At 42.7% G+C, this 18,713-nt stretch overlaps 1 protein-coding gene across 1 annotated transcript in view; it reads left to right on the forward strand.

Moving 5' to 3' along the window:
- The first annotated feature begins 1,677 nt into the window (after window positions 1-1,677).
- STK3 (serine/threonine kinase 3) overlaps window positions 1,678-18,713 on the forward strand; it is a 280,423-nt gene continuing 263,387 nt past the window's right edge. The window contains exon 1 of the mRNA XM_074944047.1: window positions 1,678-1,829. Coding sequence (XP_074800148.1) covers window positions 1,807-1,829 — 23 coding nt within the window. The 5' untranslated portion in view covers window positions 1,678-1,806. The remainder of the gene's footprint in view (window positions 1,830-18,713) is intronic.

The raw sequence follows: 18,713 nt of genomic DNA on the forward strand, positions 1-18,713 counted from the left end.
CTAGATGGGACACCGTCCCCTGTTTTTTTCAAGTGAAGCTGGCAAATCCTGAGCCATGTTTCAAGTTAGAGCCACCCAAAGAAATTACAAGAACAGCAAAGGGGGCTGCATGCAATATAATAAAGCACATGAATATAATGTGAAACTAAATTAGATATTAAAAGAAATGTGGAATATGAATTTTTTATCTATGGTTTATCTTCAAATTAATTAAATTAAATTCAGTTACTTTATTTTTACATTCATTTCATGTATTGTGTTTTAAGTTATTTATTTTGGAATCTGATTACTTTAGTTTGCTGTAAATGTAATATGGGTAATAATATACAAACCAAATAATATTTGTACTATAATGAGGAGTCTGGTGGCACCTTAAAGACTAACAGATTTATTTGGGCATTTATTTAAGCTTTCGTGGGTAAAAAACCCACTTCTTCATGCATCTGAAGAAGTGGGTTTATGAAGAAGTGTATTTATTACCCATGAAAGCTTATGCCCAAATAAATCTGTTAGTCTTTAAGGTGCCATGGGACTCCTTGTTGTTTTTGTGGATACAGACTAACACGGCTACCCCTCTGATACTTTGTACTGTAAAGTGTTTTTCAAATAGATGATCACTGTGACAAGGTGACATGCAAAATAAACATTGTTGTATTGTTAAAAGTTTTTTCTTTTTAAAACTTATATTTAAAAATAAACTGTTTTTACATTTCTCTTGTTCTGTTTAATGACTGTGCCAAAACCAGGGGTTATGAACTGGTCCTCAGGAATCGCCAACAATCCAGGTTTCAGCCAATAATTGTTTATATTAACATCCACTGGTTTGCATTGCCTATAGACCTGCCACCTGCCCGAGACTTTAGCATGAATTAGGAGATGTCAGTGTTTCAGATGCACTATTAAGTAGCGTACATTTTAAACCAAACTATCCCGCGTTGGTTGGATTAAAAAGCTGGACTAGTGTAGCCAAGGGCCGAAGATGACCTAACGCCCCCTGGAACGTCTCACTCTTCAGCCTCGCCTCCCCCGTGGGTGGGGTGGTGAAGCTCGCTCTGAGGGACAGCCGGCCCGGGGCCTCTCGGGGAGGCCGCAGCTTTATCGTCATCTACCAGCTCTGCCAACCTTCGCGCCCAACAAAACCTGGACTTGTCCGGCAGTCTCACTTCTCCCGCCATGGCAGTGTACAGGGGTGACCGCGCGGGCCCCGACACAGGGCTGCCCGTGGCCATCACCCGAGTGGTTCCCTCAGACCACCGGCCCCAGGGGCGGAAGAGGCGGCAGTGGGAAGTTGGCTGTTGCCGCTGGGGACTACATATCCCAGCATGCCCCGCTCGACAGCTAGTAACTGGGAGGAGTGGTGCATGCCGGGAACGAATAGTTCTACGCCTGCCGCGCCGCGCCGCGCACGCCATTGTTCCCCCTCCTCCTCCCTTCGCAAATACGCTTGCTCTTCCCAGGACACGAACAGCCCTCCCCAAGCCGCTTCAGTCCGGGCTGGGGGACGGTTTCTTCCGCTTTCTAAGGTTCTGAGTGACTTGATGAGCATCCAATCTGTGTTTGTCTTTGTGCCGCCAGTAGCCAATGAAAGGGGCAGGTCTGGGGTAGCTATCAGGGTAGGAGTTGCTGGCGTTTGCGTGAGAGTCCGGCATCGGACCCCAGTGGGGAGGGGGCGAGTCGCATTTAAAGGGCCAGTTCCAGAGTTGCCGGAAAGTTGTGTGGAGTTAGGGGGGCCGGCGGGGTCCTGTCAGGCGACACTCGCGTCGCGGCTGACGGCTCAGTGCGCCTCCAGCCAACAGCAGCAGCAGCATGGAGCAGGCAGCACCAAGAAGGTACTGAGTCCCTTCCGCGCCCTGGCAGTGGGAGCCGCTGGCGGCGTGGTCTGGTGGGTTGGGGCAGGAGCTGGGGCTAGGCCTCGCTAGGCACCACTGGGGCTACGGCCGGCCCCGCCATCCCCTGGGTCTGCTGGGATCCCCTTTCTCTCTCCCACTTAGGGCGACGGGAAGAGACATTAACCCCCCTCCCCCGCCATAGGGGGAGAGACACTGATCATCTCCCCCCCCCCCCCCAGCCTTGGCACTAACCCCCCCCATAGGGGGAGAGACACTGATCTCCCCCCCCCCAGCCTTGGCACTAACCCCCCCATGGGGGAGGGCAGAGACACTGATCTTCCCCCCCCCCCCCCCCCAGCCTTGGCACTAACCCCCCATAGGGGGAGAGACACTGATCTTCCCCCCCCCCCCCCCAGCCTTGGCACTAACCCCCCCCCCCCCATAGGGGGAGAGACACTGGTCCCCCCAGCCTTGGCACTGACTGCCCTCATGGTGGAGGAGAGAGACCCTGATCCCCCCTCTCCCTCAGCCTTGGCACTAACCCCCCACCATAGGGGGAGAGATTGTAGCACACACATGAATCCTTTGACCTTTAACATTCACCCCATGTTAGGGTGGCTATGAAGACTGAGATGTGCTTGCACAATTTAGCACTAATTCCATGGGGGTGGGTGGGAATGTGGAACTGGTAACCCCCCCCCCCCCCGAGCCTTAAAGTTTTCTTCCCCCTGCAGCTCAGGGAATAAACAAAGTTTGTAGGAAGCTAAGGTTAATTCCTATGAGTGGAGGGGTGGGGAAGGAGAGCATAAAAACACCCAACATTAAAACAATCCAGGAGGGAAATCATAACATCTCACTCTTCTGTCTCTAGAACTAGTTTTGGGGATGGTGAGGAGACTGAAACAAACCTCCTTTGAATGCAGTTCTTGTCTGAACCTGACTACAAATTACATTGGGAATTCCATATTTTTATCTTGATTACTTTAAAATCAAATCTGCTCAGTTAACCTCTTTTCTAAGCACTGGCCTTGCAGATCTTAACTAATCATAGAATATCAGGGTTGGAACAGACCTCAGGAGGTCATCTAGTCCGACCCTCTGCTCAGAGCAGGACCAATACCTCAAGGATTGAACTCCCAGCCCTGGGTTTAGCAGGCCAATGCTCAAACTACTGAGCTATCCCTCCCCCCAAATTGGATTAAGCTAAATCAGAAAAGGCATATTATTCCAGAATAGCTAAATTTCCAAGTGTAGACAGACCCTTATTGGACTCAACAGAGGGCTGACAGGATGAAACGAAATCTGTGAAATACAAGAGTTCAGACTACGTGGTCTAATGCAGCAGTTCTCAGACTGTGGGTTGGGATTCCAAAGTGGGTTGCAACCACATTTGAATGGGGTTGCCAGGGTTGGCTTGCTGGGGCTTTGGGCTGAGACCGAAGTCTGAGCTCCACCGCCCAGGGCTGAAGTCCTCAAGCTTTGGTGCCTCCAAGGCAGCAGGGCTTGAGCTTTGGCCCCCTGCCTGGGGCAGTGGGGCTAAGGCTTTGGTACCCCTTCCCTGAGTCACATAGTAATTTTTGTTGTCAGAAAAGGGTTGTGGTGCAATGAAATTTTGAGAGAAACTGGTCAATGGTTCCTTCTGGCCTTAAACTCTATATTTTTAAAACTAATTCTGAGGGAGAAATTGATATACGTGCCCAGCCTTAAAATAACTTTAAGATCCCTTCTCCTTTTCCTCCTCTTCTCTCCCCCCCCACTCTGTGAGGAAACTATGTGTTTGAGGGTGAGTTTGCATAGCTGCACAAGAGAGCCCCTATACTCTTCCCCTTCTTAAATAGGTATGGCAGGGGCCTTGGAGTTCCTTGTTACTAACAGTAAAGTCTTCTAGTTGAAATTATCTTTCTAACTGAGTTTAGCCATTGGATTTTTGCAGATCAAAGGGAAGGAAAGTCTTCCTGCTTTTCTCTCTCTTTTCTCCACCCCCCTCCCCTTTCGAAAATATACCTAAAATGAAGGAAGGGGAAAGACGGGTATAGAGATTATTAGTGACTGAAATATTAACTTAATAACTTAAATGCATATGGCATCCAAGTTGTTCAGTACTCTGCCTGTGTCTCCAATCTTGCCATGTAATGTGATACGGTAGGTGATCACTAACTTTAGTTGGGCTCTGGGCATGTATCAAAGTGTGGCATTTAGTACTTTATTGGTAAAGTATATTGCTCTTACATTTGAAAGATCCTGCTTTTTCAATGCTACCTTTAAAATCTCATTTTAAAAAAAGTTGCCCAAATCTAAGACCCAGCAGAAGCCAGGAGAATATGTGAATGTTCTGTTGGCTACAAACAGCAGTCAATAATACTAAATAAAAGCTGCTGGCAGTGAAATATAGCTTTTTAGGATACTTGATTGTTTTTGGAGGACAGGGAATTGATAAATCATGATTATATTATCACCACTCCATTTTAATTGTGGTTCTTTTGGAGAAAAGTTTTTCATAAACTATTTTTGTAAGCATCTGAAGCTAATTGCAGCTAATGTATTATCCAGAGTTTTTATTAGACTGTAACAGTACAATAATAAAAGCTATGGACCTCATCCAAACTCTTTGGCTGGAGCTTTTATCTGAAAAGCACTTTTAAAATAGCCTCATCTCATAATTAGAGAGATTTAGTCAAATAAATCAGGAACATTCAAAATTAGAAACTTAAAACAAAAAACCCTTACTGTTGCAGTTTTGACCAACCCCAAATGCTCAAAAATCATGAGTCAGGCCCCCCCATATCGTGATAATGTAATACATTTTGGATTTTGAGCCTTTAGGATTCATGTCTTTAGGCTTTTCTCCACAACCATGAAGACTAGAAACTTGATTCCAGGAGTTGTTGCTTTACGTAAAACACAAAGCCTTGTCAATCACAAAAGTTGTTATGCTACCTTACCTGTGTTGGTATAGTTAATGCAGTACAGCCCCACCCTAGTGTGGATGCAGTGATAGTGGTATAAAGTGCTTACACCACAATAGCTATTGATGAGTAGAGAAAGGGGAATAATACCATACAAGTATACCTATTTCAGTTAGAGGTGGTTGTATTTTCTTTAACAGAAGTAGCTATAATTGTACAAAATCTGTCTGTAGACCAGGCCTAAATATCACAAGGATATCAATACAGTTTTGAGAGTTATCAGCACTGCATATATTAAGTTATATGAACCATCATGCTTCAGGGCAAAAACCCAGCCAAACTGATTGGGTGGGGGGTGGTTAGGAAGAAACTTTCATTGGGAGCAGGTTATCGTAAGACAACTGCTTGCCTGCTTTCTTGTATCTTTCTTCTGAAGCATCTGTTACCAGGTTACTGTTAGAGAGAGGGTTACAGAACTAGATGTTTTGATCCAGCATGGCAACTTTTGTGGTGTTATGTAAAATTATAAATATTTTAAAATAAGATGTATATATTAATGGCAACTCGATAAGGGTGGTTTTGTTTTTTGTTTTGTAAGGTGCATGTGCTTTTTTTATCTGGCCTATATTAAATCTAATACCAACTTCTTTAAGCCTTTGGTCTGGGATTTTGCTCACTATTGACTCATTGTTTGGAACCTTTTGCTACTTCATTGAAAATCTGTTGCCTATAATAGAAATACAGCTACATTGGTTCATCAAGTCTATCAAATACTGATACAATTGTACAATCTAAAATTAATCCATTGAGAATTTGTTCTACTTTTCCCCAGATAAAATGATCTATTAAAAAAAAAAAAAAAAAAAAAAAGCACTTGTATTTCTATAGCCCTTGCAGAACCTCATAGCATTTTACAAGTACTAACGAACTAAAGCCCAAAATTTGCAGTCTTGGACTGTACTTCCACTGACTTCAGTGGGAGTTTTGTTTATTCAGGTTCAGATCCTAAACCTCATAGTTCACACTTCTGTGCAGTAGGTGTCTGTCCCTGACTTGTAAATGGATAAACAAGCATAGTGACTAAGATCAAAACTTTCACTAACTTTATGTGCTTCAATCTTTGGTCTTCAATTTGGGATATCTAAGGCCTCATTTCAGTTGGGGTCACAGGATGCTCAGCATCTGTGAAAATAAAGCTTTAGTTGTCTCAAGTTTGGCACCTACACAGAGGCACCCAAAATTAGTGTACGCTTCTGAAAGCTTTAGCGTAAGTGACTTTCCCAGTGTTACAGGGGGCAGGAGGAAGTGGTTCTACCATCCCCAAGCATTCAACATTCTTAAAATTGACTGAATTATAAGATTTTAAAAATAGGCTTGTTGTCGTGTGTGGTGTGGTTTTTTTTGGTAAATCTTCTGGTTTTTGAACCTTTGGGATACACTTATGCCACATTTTTTGCTACCAAGAGATCAAGACACTTTTTTTTTTTTTTTTTTTTTTTTTTTTTTGCTCTCACATGAAGGCTGAGGTTCTCCCATATTCACATAACTTCAGGAGCTGGGGTTATACAAAAGATACCAAATATTTCAAGACATGTGACTTAAAATTGCAAGAATTGGTGAAACTTGGTGAGGAACAGGAGGTCTGACACCTATTTGCTCGCTGTAGACATGAAGCCACTTTTGTGGATGAAACTAGGGTTCCCAGCCTTCTGATCTGAAAAGGCATTACAGTTTCACATCCAATTGATCCTCTGTCCAAACAAAACCATTCTTCTGAAATTTTCCTGTCTGCATCATAAAATACTGCTCATACAATGCTTCTAATCTAATCCATAGGTAGTGAAGCACCTTACATTTAAGATTGTAGACCAAGCCGTTTTGGAGATTTAGGCCCTGAGCCAGCACGGTACTCAAGCATGTACTTAACTTTAAGCATATGAGTAGCACCATTGACTTTAGGGGGACTACTAGTGCTTCAGTACCTTAAGATTCAGAGTCATGATCAGTCAAAATGTCAGTAACAAAACTTGTAGGGGGTTTTTCTGAAATTCATCCTTTAAATTTCCCGGGGAGGAAAAAAGCCATCTTTTGGCTGAGAATGTGTTCTAAGTTAGGGGTACATAGGTTTGTTTCTTTAGTGGGAGAAGAAGTCTGAAAATTCAGGATTTTAATGGGAAATGAGTTTCAGCTTTAAATAGCCCAAGTCACTGTCTGCGTGGCTGTGGTTCCACTACTAGATTTAGTGTGCTAGCTTGAGCAGGGCTAGTGTGTGTCTGTCCATGCTGGGAAACAATCTCTTAGCTGCTGTATAGAGACACCCTAAAAAAGGTAATCTGAAGTGTCAGACTCTTCTTGCTCCCACCCCCCAGTCTAATCAACCTATTTCCCCTATTGGCTGGGAAGAACCAGAGTGACTATTTTTGCTTTTGTAATACTTTCAGAGATTCTTGGATGCCATGGGGATTTGCGGGGATGGTGGCATATGTCTAATAACATAAATAGATTCTAATCCCTAGACTTCTGTAGGGATGGGTTTGTGTGCGTGCACATACACATATGCTTGCCTGTAGCAGCAGCAGCTGCTGAGAGGGACGTATTGCTAGGGGGATATGTGGAGGACTGGGAATTAGTTCAGAGATAGCAGAGTCTTTGAGTGAATGTTCTAGAGCTCCATGGGTGTCTAGGATGTTTGGAAGGTCCATCCTCTCTCCTCCCTTTGCTTTGTGGAGAAACAAACCACGGTCCTCAAAGGTCTGAAAGAATCCAAGGAAACTTTACACTAAAACTGACTTGTAACACTCTTATTTCTCAAACCTGAGTCCTTCAGAGAGCAGCATATGACGCAGTCCAATAGACATACTAGACCACTATAGCTTTTTATTGGGAACTTGGGGCATGGTGTGATGGGTGAGAGCTTAAACAAGAAAAGGAGAAGTGGCCTTAACAGCAGGAAACTGAACATTCATAATGAAAAGGCAGGTATTAAGGAATCCATGGATATTTCTTAACTTTTTTTGGTACATCTACTTTAATTCCTTTTCAGTGAACTATTTTTATAATAGTTTAAGTGAGTTGCATTTTTCTATCTGCACTTTCAACCATGTTTCCTACATCTGTGTGAAGCTTAACGTGATACTTTCCGCCCCCCTTTACTTAAAAGGACACGATCACATTTGAAATCAAGTAATTTGTTTTAAGAAGTGACTGGAAATAGTTCCAGCCAGTACATTTGCCTCTGAATCTTCCTGAGAATCTTTTTGTGGTTCTACGGTAAGGTGTTTTTTAACTCTTTAATCTTTCAGTTATGTTAATTTTAACAGTAGTAGGAGGAAAAAGTGTCTTGGCATTCACTTTAAATTATTCCTCCCCATTTCAAATGAATGCTATCAGCAGCCATAAAAATCTGACTCAGCGTTTTTTTTTTTTTTTTTTTAAACTGAGACGACTTAAACTTGTCTGTAAATAAACTTAAGTTTAAAAAAAAATAATAATCCAGGAATGATTCCTTCCTGACACATGAACTATGTGTAATTCCCATACATACTCCTGTCTTCCCTCTTACATTTTTAAAAGAAGCAGTTTTTATGGGTCTATGAACATTCAAAAATCCATAACTATTCTGCAAGAGGACAAGTTGCTTTTCTTAACTTTTTTTGAGGGTCACCTGTCATTCATTTATTAAAATGAATTTAGCCTAACAACTCTGCTACAAATCATTGTAACATCTGAAGAGACATGTAGAGCAACAGAATTTGTGGGCTTTACTATTATCGTACTCAAAGTCACATTTGGTAGTGGGATATCAGTTTATGCAAATATAAAGGGACTAATTCCCTTCTCACATTCTGTACAACCCCACTGACTTCACTGGGATTGCACAGTGTACAAATGAGGGCAGAATTCTACTCAGAACTTTTACTGTTAACATGTATGGTCGTATAAGTGATCAGATATCTGATAATAGCCAACTTCTTTCTGAAAACTTTCTTTGAGTATTTCTGTGTGAAATACAAAGTTCTTTGTAGTTCACATGGCTTAAACACTCCATGCACTATTTGTCCACTTCTAGTAAATTAGACCATCAATTTATCTTATATTTTAATATTACAGTATAAATGGGTCTCAGTCATTGTTTTTTGATGTTTCATCTGTCTCCTGGTTCTGCTACAAAGCAAAGTGTCTATAGCAGTGGTTCTCAACTGTGTGTGTGTGTGTGTGTGTGTGTGTTATGTGGGCTACTACCTGCATGGCCCTGAGGATGTCACATAGGCTGCAAACGTGTGCTGACTGGCTCACAAGTGGCCCACGGGCTGCAGGTTGAGAACCACTAATCTATAGGTGTGTCCATGTCTCATACAGTCACTTTTCCATAATTCATAACAGGATCAATTCATGGAATTCTGGTGTAGCTGCCTTTTGATTTACTCTTCTCTGCTACTTTTTCTCTGGTACCATTAGCAGATATCTGCTATTGATGAGGTAAAGAGAGATTTTACAAAATTATCACTTAATGCAGAATGTGATGTTTCTTTAATCAATCTAGCCTTTTCTGGCCAATAACTATCTTGTCAAACTGTGTGCGCATGTGTGTATTGTGACAGGGTCGGGCCAGATGGCTACAGGAGCGTAATAGAAGGCAGATATATTAGCCCCAGGTTAAGTAGATCCTTTTTCCCTGGGTAAGGTAACAGGGAAGTTTCCAGAACAATCAGGATCCTTCTAGAGACAATTAAGACAGACAGGCTGATTAGAACACCTGCAGCCAATCGAGAAGCTGCTAGAATCAATTAAGGCAGGCTAATCAGGGTGCCTGGGTTTAAAAAGGAGCTCACTTCAGTTTGTGGTGCGCGTGTAAGGAGCTGGGAGCAAGAGGCGCTAGGAGCTGAGAGTGAGAACGCATACTGTTGGAGGACTGAGGCGTACAAGCATTATCAGACACCAGGAGGAAGGTTCTATGGTGAGGATAAAGAAGGTGTTGGGAGGTGGCCATGAGAAAGTAGCCAAGGGAGTTGTAGCTGTCGCACAGCTGTTCCAGGAGGCACTCTAGACAGCTGAATTCCACAGGGCCCTGGGCTGGAACCCGGAGTAGAGGGCAGGCCCGGGTTCTGCCCAAACCTCCCAACTCCTGGTCAGACACAGGAGGAGTTGACCTGGACTGTGGGTTCATGAAAACGGCCAAAGTGAGGGCTGCCGTGAAGCTCCAAGGCGACCAAATCCACCAATAAGCGCAAGACCCACCAAGGTAGAGGAGGAACTTTGTCACAATATATAATATAAAAATAATATATTTTACTTACACACACACACACACACACACACACACAAGTTTGATATCTGTCGTTTAACTGTGGCAAATCTTCTATTTAACTGCTAACATTCAATGCTGCAGTGATGTTTGGGTGGTACTAAATGTGGATGTTCTTCCATCAGCTAGACTCTATTAAAAACAGATTTGTCAGTATATGAACTCACTCCCATGTTTGATGGGAGGTATCTAGGATGTTGTTTGCAGAAATTTATACCCAGATGGGGGCTGAGGAGGCTGATCCTATGGAGGGAACGTCAGCATGTATTTATTTTAACTGGCTTGTTATACTATACTGCCATGCTAGCTTCTGTTCTGAGTAAACTTTGTGAGCCAGAGTCTGTGCCTCCCTCCCTACTCCATGCTGTCTGTTTATGCCTCCTCCCTCCCCAACACGTTGTCAAAATCGTGACTAGTTCAGCTGGATAGTTTGGCTTCCATGTCATTCTAAAGCCCTGACTAGCAACAGTTTTTCTGGCCCATGACAGGGAAGGCCATGCCCATGTAGCTATTTTCCTTTCCCCTTCTCTCTGCTGTCCTGCCCAGCAATGTGCACCCCCCCCCCCCAATTTGGCCCAGTTTGCCATCTCCAAATGGTGGTGAAGCCTATACCTCACCTGCTTCCCTGGCAGATTCAAATAAGAAAAACTTTTTTTTTGTCTCAAACATCTGCATTTTGTGCAATGCTTAGAGAAAATTTGGTTAGTGCTTTCACTTTACATGAGGTAGACATTGTTGCTTTTCGGACATGAAATGTCAAAGACACCAAAAAAGGCTACTACTTGGAGCAGCTAGTCCTAGAACCCATAAGGGGAGGCAATTTTTGATTTAGTCATCAGGGGCACACACGATCCGGTATAAAAGGTGAATATAGCTGAATCACTTGGCAATAGCCAAGTGCATAATGCAATTAAATTGAACATCTTTGTGGGGTGGAGGGGAAATAGTTAAAAAGAAACAGTTACAAGAGTGAAATACCTGCAAGCTGCATGGCAGGGAAACTACTTAAAACCACCATAATAGTAGCTCAAATTAAATGTATTATCCCAAATAAACAAACAGTAAGAGGACAAGAAAATGCCACCACATCTAAAGAGAGCAAAAGCAGTGGTTAGAGGCGAAAGGCACCCTTTTAAAAACTGGAAGCCAAATCCTACTGAGAGATATAGAAAGGAACAAACTCTGGCATGTCAAGTGTAGAAATACATAAGAACGGCCATACTGGGTCAGATCAAAGGTCCATCTAGCCCAGGGGTCTCAAACTCAAATGACCAGAAGGGCCACATGAGGACTAGTGCATTGGCCCGAGGGCCGCATCACTGACATCCCCACCCCATCCCTGCCCCCCATTCCAACCCCTTCCCCGACATCCTCTGGCAAAGGTTTCCACAGGTTGACTCTGCGTTGTGTGAAGAAATACTTCCTTTTGTTTGTTTTAAACCTGTTGCCTATTTTCATTTGGTGACCCCTAGCTCTTGTTATGAGGAGTAAATACCATTTCCTTGTTTTCCTTTCTCCACCCCAGTCATGATTTTATAGACCTCCAATCATCTTCCCCCTTAGTAGTCTTTTTTCCAAGCTGAAAAGTCCCAGTTTTATTAATCTCTCCTCATATGGAAGCTGTTCCATACCCCTAATCATTTTGGGTGCCCTTTCTGAACCTTTTCCAATTCGAATGTATCTCTTTTTTTTTTTTTTTTTTTTGACATGGGGTGACCACATCTGCACACAGTATTCAAAATGTGGCCGTACCATGGATTTATATGGAGGCAATATATTTTCTGTGTTCTTATCTATTACGTTCTTAATGATGCCCAACATTGTTTGCTTTTTTGACTTCCGCAGCACATTGAGTGGATGTTTTCAGAGAACTATCCACAATGACTCCAAGATCTTTCTTGAGTGGTAACAGCTAATTTAGATCCCATCATTTTATATGTATAGTTGGGATTATGTTTTTCCAGAGTGCATTACTTTGCATTTATCAACACTGAATTTCTTCTGCCATTTTGTTGCTCTGCCACCTATTTTTCAGAGATCCTTTTGTAGTTCTTCAGTCTGCCTGGGACTTAACTATCTTGAGTAGTTTTGTATCATCTGCAAACTTTGCCACCTCACTGTTTACCCATTTTCCAGATCATGACTTTTATTAAAAATACCCGCGACTAAATCGTAGCCTTAATTATGAGGACTAGCTGCACAACTTTCTCCACTGGTATAGCTCAGTACTTCCTCACGCTCCTGTAACACTGCTTGGTGGACCATCTCGGTGAATAATATCACAATGAATTTTGCTGGTGCCCTTTGCCTTTTTGAATAAGGCCATTCTCTATATGTTAGGTCATCCAGAGTCAGGACAGCCTAAAGGGGGTGTAGAGGAAATTACTATCATGCTTTTGCCTAGGTTCACCCTGTTAACCCTTCCGATTAGGGCTGTCAACAGTTAAGGCAAAAATTAAATAATTGCGATTAATCGCAGTTTTAATTGCACTGTTAAACAATAGAATACCAATTGAAATTCATGAAGTATTTTGGATGTTTTTCTACATTTTCATATATATAGTATTCTGTGTTGTAATTGAAGTCAGTGTATATTGTTGATTATAAATATTTGCACTGTAAAAATAAATGAAATAGTATTTTTCAATTCACCTCATACAAGTACTGTAGTGCAATCTTTGTCGTGAAAGTGCAATTTACAGATGTAGTTTTTTTGTTTGTTTGTTACATAACTGCACTAAAAAATAAAACCAGGTAAAACTTCAGAGCGTACAAATCCACTCAGTCCTACTTCTTGTTCAACAAGACAAACAAGTTTGTTTACATTTACAGGAGATAATGCTGTCCTCTTCTTATTTTTAATGTCACCAGAAAGTGAGAACAGGCATTTGCATGACACTTCTGTAGCTGGCATTGTAAGGTATTTATGTACTGGATATGCTAAACATTCATATGCCTCTTCAGCCATCATTCCAGAGGACATGCTTCCATGCTGATGACGCTCGTTTGAAAATTTAATGCGTTAATTAAATTTGTGACTCAACTCCTTGGGGGAGAATGGTATGTCTCCTGCTCTGTTTTACCCGCATTCTGCCATATATTGTATAGCAATCTCAGATGACCCAGCACATGTTCTTCATTTTAAGAACACTTTCACTGCAGATTTGACAAAACGCAAAGAAGGTACCAATGTGAGATTTCTAATGTTAGCTATAGCACTCAACCCAAAGTTAAGAATCTGATGTGCCTGCCAAAATCTGAGAGGGACGAGGTGTGGAGCATGCTTTCAGAAGTCTTAAAAGAGCAACACTCGATGTGGAAACTACAGCACCTGAACCACCAGAAAGAAAATCAACCTTCTGCTGGTGGCATCTGACTCAGATAATGAAAATGAACATGCATTGGTCTGCGCTGCTTTGTATTGTTTTCGGGCAGAACCCATCATCAGCATGGACGCATGCCCCCAGGAATGGTGGTTGAAGCATGAATGGACATATGAATCTTTAGCGCATCTGTCACTTTCAGGTGACATAAACAAGAAGGGGGCAGCATTATCTCCTTCAAATGTAAACAAACTTGTTTAGCCTGAGTGGCTGAAAAAGAAGTAGGACTGAGTGGACTTACAGGCTCTAAAATTTTACATTGTTTTATTTTTGAATGCAGTTTTTTGTACATAATTCTACATTTGTAAATTCAACTTTCATGATAGAGATTGCACTACAGTACTTCTCTTAGGTGAATTGAAAAATACTATTTCTTTTTGTTTACAGTACAAGTACATGTAATCAAAAATACATATAAAGTGAGCACTGTACACTGTATTCTGTGTTGTAATTGACATCAATATATTTGAAAATATTTAAATGGTATTCTATTGTATAACAGTGCGATTAATCACGATTCATTTTTTTAGAATCTCTTGACAGCCATACTTTCTGTATCATATATGCATCTCCAAGGCTCAACAAAACTTAAAAGCCAGACCAGGAAAATAATTCCCAATCTCGTTTTACCCTCCCCGCTTCCTAGCTTCCAAGGCACAATGGCATAGCCACACAGCATATACTGCACAGGCCAAAAATCCCAATGCACATACCACTTACCATCTCTGAGGCTTCCCCAAGACTACAAAGAATCTGAGGTCTGAGAAGGAATCTAATAAGCTTTCCAGGGAGACTGTTGCAGTGGCGAAGGACAGCGTTGCAGTTTCCAGGGACAGCATTGCCATGGTCCAAGACAGTACAGAAAAATATATAAGGGAATGCAGAGGCAACTCTTAGAGGCAATACAAAGCCAAAATGCCTCTTTGGAGCAAATGTTACTGTTAAGGCAGCAGGCAATGCACTACTGCAAAACAGTGCCTCCTCATGTTATGCAGCCTCTGGACAACGTGGACTACTGGGAGCAACAGCTTCTGCTCCCCACTGTACCATCAGAACACTACTCCCGGAGGCCATTCCTCTCTCGCCCCCAGCTTAGGGTATCAAGAACAGTGCACCTGGGTCCCCATTTCTCTTGAGCCCTCTATTGCCCTTTGTAACTTTTGAGCTACAGCAGTCCGTGCCAGAAGTCTGACAAACCAGAAAAGGAAGAACCTGCTTGCCTGTGATGAGGAGCTCCCCCCCCACAACTCGTTGTGTTTGGCCCTGCATTGCACTGTTGGATTTTGCTGTTTCATTTTACAGCTAGTTTAATGAAAGGGTTCTTTGTAGTTTCTTTCATAATTAAAATCTGTTTTTTCATTTTTTTCAGTTGACATGCATTTTTGTTTAATAATAGAGCGTTGACGGTTCATTTTATACAGAAAATCATTGGTTGCACTAATTCCTAAGGGCTTACGAACAAATGCTGGCAAAAACAAGGTACAGTACAGATTGCCACAGTGTTGCACTTCTGCCCATAAACAACACAGAACTGCACAACAGTCCCATGGGGTCAGGGCGTGGATGGAAGTTAACAGCTGGAAATGTAGCTGCACAGTTTCAGGCCTGAGACCCAAAATAAGAGCATTAGGCACCCCTGACAATATTGCCCTGACTGTGTGCATTTTGTATGGGGTTCCTTGCTGACTGTTCAAACCGCTGAGTAAGTCTCTGCGCCTTAGCCTTACAGGTGCAGGGGAGGCTTTTTCCCTCACTCTCAAATATTGTACAAAATACCATGTAGTCCTTCCTCCATAAATTTAAAAAGAGCTGGGTTCCAAAACATCCTAGTGCTGTGGACACTCAATTTAAGTGTAAATCTGCATTGGTGGTTGGCAACCCCCTGGAACACTATGGAGAAATACCTATTCCTGTTTATGAATTCTGAGCTCTAATTTGGGGATACAGGGCTTAGTCAAATGATAGGCACAGGGGACCCATCAAGTGCTCCAATGTAGTTTTGGAATTCCATGTGTACAAAGCCATCTATAATCTCCTAAGCATTGCCAAGCTTTATAACCCAGTGCAACAGTACCTTTGCCATGGCCTTATGCACCTGCATGAGAATGGCCCCAATGGTTGCTTTCTCCTTGCTGAATTGGTTTGCAGCAGACCGGTAGTATTTGGGGTGGCTTCCAGATGGTTATGGGGCACCACATGTTGGCACACTGCTGTTCTAGGTCTGGGTTCAGCACATATCTCCAGAAAAGTTTCTTTCTCCATCCTGAAATTTTTTGGTCACTGCTGATCATCCCTGGTCTGCAGAACAATCCTCTTCCCACCAATCCACATTGCCTTCCTGAGTCCAGAAACAATAGCTATGAAGCTGCACCAGGAACGAGTACTCTTACTATCTGGCTTGATGTCTTCCTTGTTCGACAGTGTTCATCAGAGCTCAAGCTTTTCCTTTTGTATTACACTGAATTGCCAGTTCCACAATTTTTCCTAAGGTAAAAGCTGAAACTTTGTGAAGAAGTATGCAAGGCCTAGTATCTCTTTCAATTTGTGCAAACACTTTATCGCAGCTTTTGCTGCATATGTTACAGGCAACCGTTTAGTCCAATGTTTCTTTAGTAATACAGCTTCCAGCCTTCATGCTGAAACACCTCTGAGGACCATGATCCTTTTCAGAGGGCTAAAGAATTGCAGAACTGATACTAATGTTAATTAAATCTTTTGGACACTTTTTCATTCTCCGGCATTCATGCCTATTCAGCATTTTTGTGAAGGAGTTTTCTTAAGTGAGTTAGTTGGGGATGAACTTACTGACCTAGTTCAATATGTGAATTCCTTTTTTGTCATTTGGATGTCCTGATGTTTCAAGTTCCTTAAAACTTTGGAATTATGAGACACTATTCCCTTAGCATCAAGTTCTGTCCTAAGTAATGTAGATAACTTCAGTTGTTTGAAACTGACAATTGACTCTCTTCAGTTGAAGGATGTTTCTTATTACAATGTCTGGAACTTTTTACAATGATTCCTGGTGTCCAGTAGTGGTGCTGCTCCAGACTGCCATCAGTGTACACTTTTGCAGTCTTCTAAAAGACATGGCACTTATGGTGAAATACTTTTGGTACTGAGCACATTTCTGAGTGCTATATCAAGAAGCTGTATCTGTCAAATGACAATGCAAATCTTGGTGCTCCCTTTGCTGAGAGGAATCTGACAAAACACTGCAAAAGCATCTGATTTGAAGAATTGGCTTCTGCTATTTCACCAACCATTTCATTTCTAGGCAAGATTAAATGTTCCTTTTATTGCTCAGAGCCCCTCTTTTCTGTCCTCAAATACTAATGAGTTGACCCAGTCTATTAACTCTTCTTCTGTTTTGTCGAGGATGCCACCTGTTCTTATTTTTGGCAGCTCTTTCTCTAGTTTATGGGAGAGTAATATGTATAACTAGCGGTCTCTCTTCTTAAGGCTTGTGAGACACTAGAGATGGCAAGTATAACAGGCGGAGAGAATCCTCCATTCTGTGGACACATGATTATAGGATGCATTTAGCCCATTCCTATCTGGTTCAAGCTTGTTTTGATATTTATTCCAACTCCGACATGTACCTTCTTGATGAGGCCAAGCACCTCAGCCATGGAAGCCAAAGATTGATTGATTTTTTTTTTTTTGCTTTTGCTGATATTCTAACACACACATTCTTGTTTTGTTTTAGTACATCTGTGACAATTGACACTTGCTTAGGAATGGAATATGCTCCTTACTACAAGATTTCAGTTTCACCTTTGACTTCTTAGGGCATGGCTACACTTGCAGATGGAGAGCGTTTTGAGTGAAACCAGCCTTCGTAGAGCGCAGTAGGGAAAGCGCTGCAGTCTGTCCACAGTGACCGCTTCAAGCACACTGCCATGGCCACGTTTGCGGCACTTGCAGCTGCGTTGGGAGCAGTGCATTATGGGCAGCTATCCCAGCATATAAGTGACTGCAACGTGCTTTTCAAATGGGGTGGGGTGTAGTGTGACAGGGAGTGTGTATATGGGGGGAGAGAGAGTGGGTTTTTGGGGGGCTGAGAGCATGTCAGCATGCTGTCTTGTAAGTTCAGACAGCAGCAGGACTCCCCCCCCAGCATTCCACACTAATGGTTGCTTTGTCTCGGAGCAGATAAGCAGCCGTCTGTCAGAAATGGAGCTTTGAAAGAGCATATCCACATTCCTGCAGTGATTCCAAGCAATGACAAGAGTGGCCACTTGACTTAAGGGGATTATGGGACATTTCCGGAGGCTGATCAGAGCGCAGTAATGCAACACCTCGTTCACACTGATGCACCTTGGCTACAACGCCCGGGCAGCAAATGTTGTTCTACTCGCTGAGGTGGAGTTCCAGGAGTGCTCTTGCTGCAGAGTCAGAGCGCTCTATGTGCCTTGCCAATGTGGATGGGTAGTGAGCTAGGGCGCCCAGAGCTGCTTTAATGCGCACTAACTCGCAAGTGTAGCCAAGCCTTTAATCCTTAAGAAACTGAAAGAGCGGTTTAGAGAAAGTAGATTTATTTGTGTTGCTGTGTCTGGTTTGTAAGCCATTTGTACAAATTTGCATTAGTTGTTCTTTGAGATTGTGGGTGTTTTCTTCCTTTGTGTTCATGAACAGCTCCTCTCATTCACTTGGGGGACATTTTACTCTGCCTTCAGCTCAGGCACTTCCCCAAGTCTTGTCTGCATCACCTTTGCAAACTGCTTGGGCTTTATTACAGTTTATAGACCATCCCTCCCGAATGCTGGACTCTTCTTATACTTGTGCCAGTTGCTACATCACGGACATGTTTTTGACGTGTGACTTTTCCGCTTTGCCCTTTTATTCTTTTAACTTCTTTCTTTGCCCTGGTCTACACTACGAGTTTAGGTCGAATTTAGCAGCGTTAGATCGATTTAACCCTGCACCCGTCCACACAACGAAGCCATTTTTGTCAACTTAATGGGCTCTTAAAATCAATTTCTTTACTCCTCCCCGACGAGGGGATTAGCGCTGAAATCAACATCGCCGGGTTGAATTTGGGTTAGTGTGGACGCAAATGGACAGTATCAGCCTCCAGGAGCAATCCCACAGTGCTCCATTGCGACTGCTCTGGACAGCACTCTCAACTCGGATGCACTGGTCAGGTACACAAGAAAAGCCCTGCAGACTTTTGAATTTCATTTCCTGTTTGGCCACCGTGGCGTGACCACATAGATCTCATCAGCACAGGTGACCATGCAGTCCCAGAATCGCAAAAGAGCTCCAGCATGGACCGAACGGAAGGTATTGG

The sequence above is a fragment of the Natator depressus genome, chromosome 2 (assembly GCF_965152275.1).
Source record: "Natator depressus isolate rNatDep1 chromosome 2, rNatDep2.hap1, whole genome shotgun sequence".
Classification (NCBI taxonomy): domain Eukaryota; kingdom Metazoa; phylum Chordata; order Testudines; family Cheloniidae; genus Natator; species Natator depressus.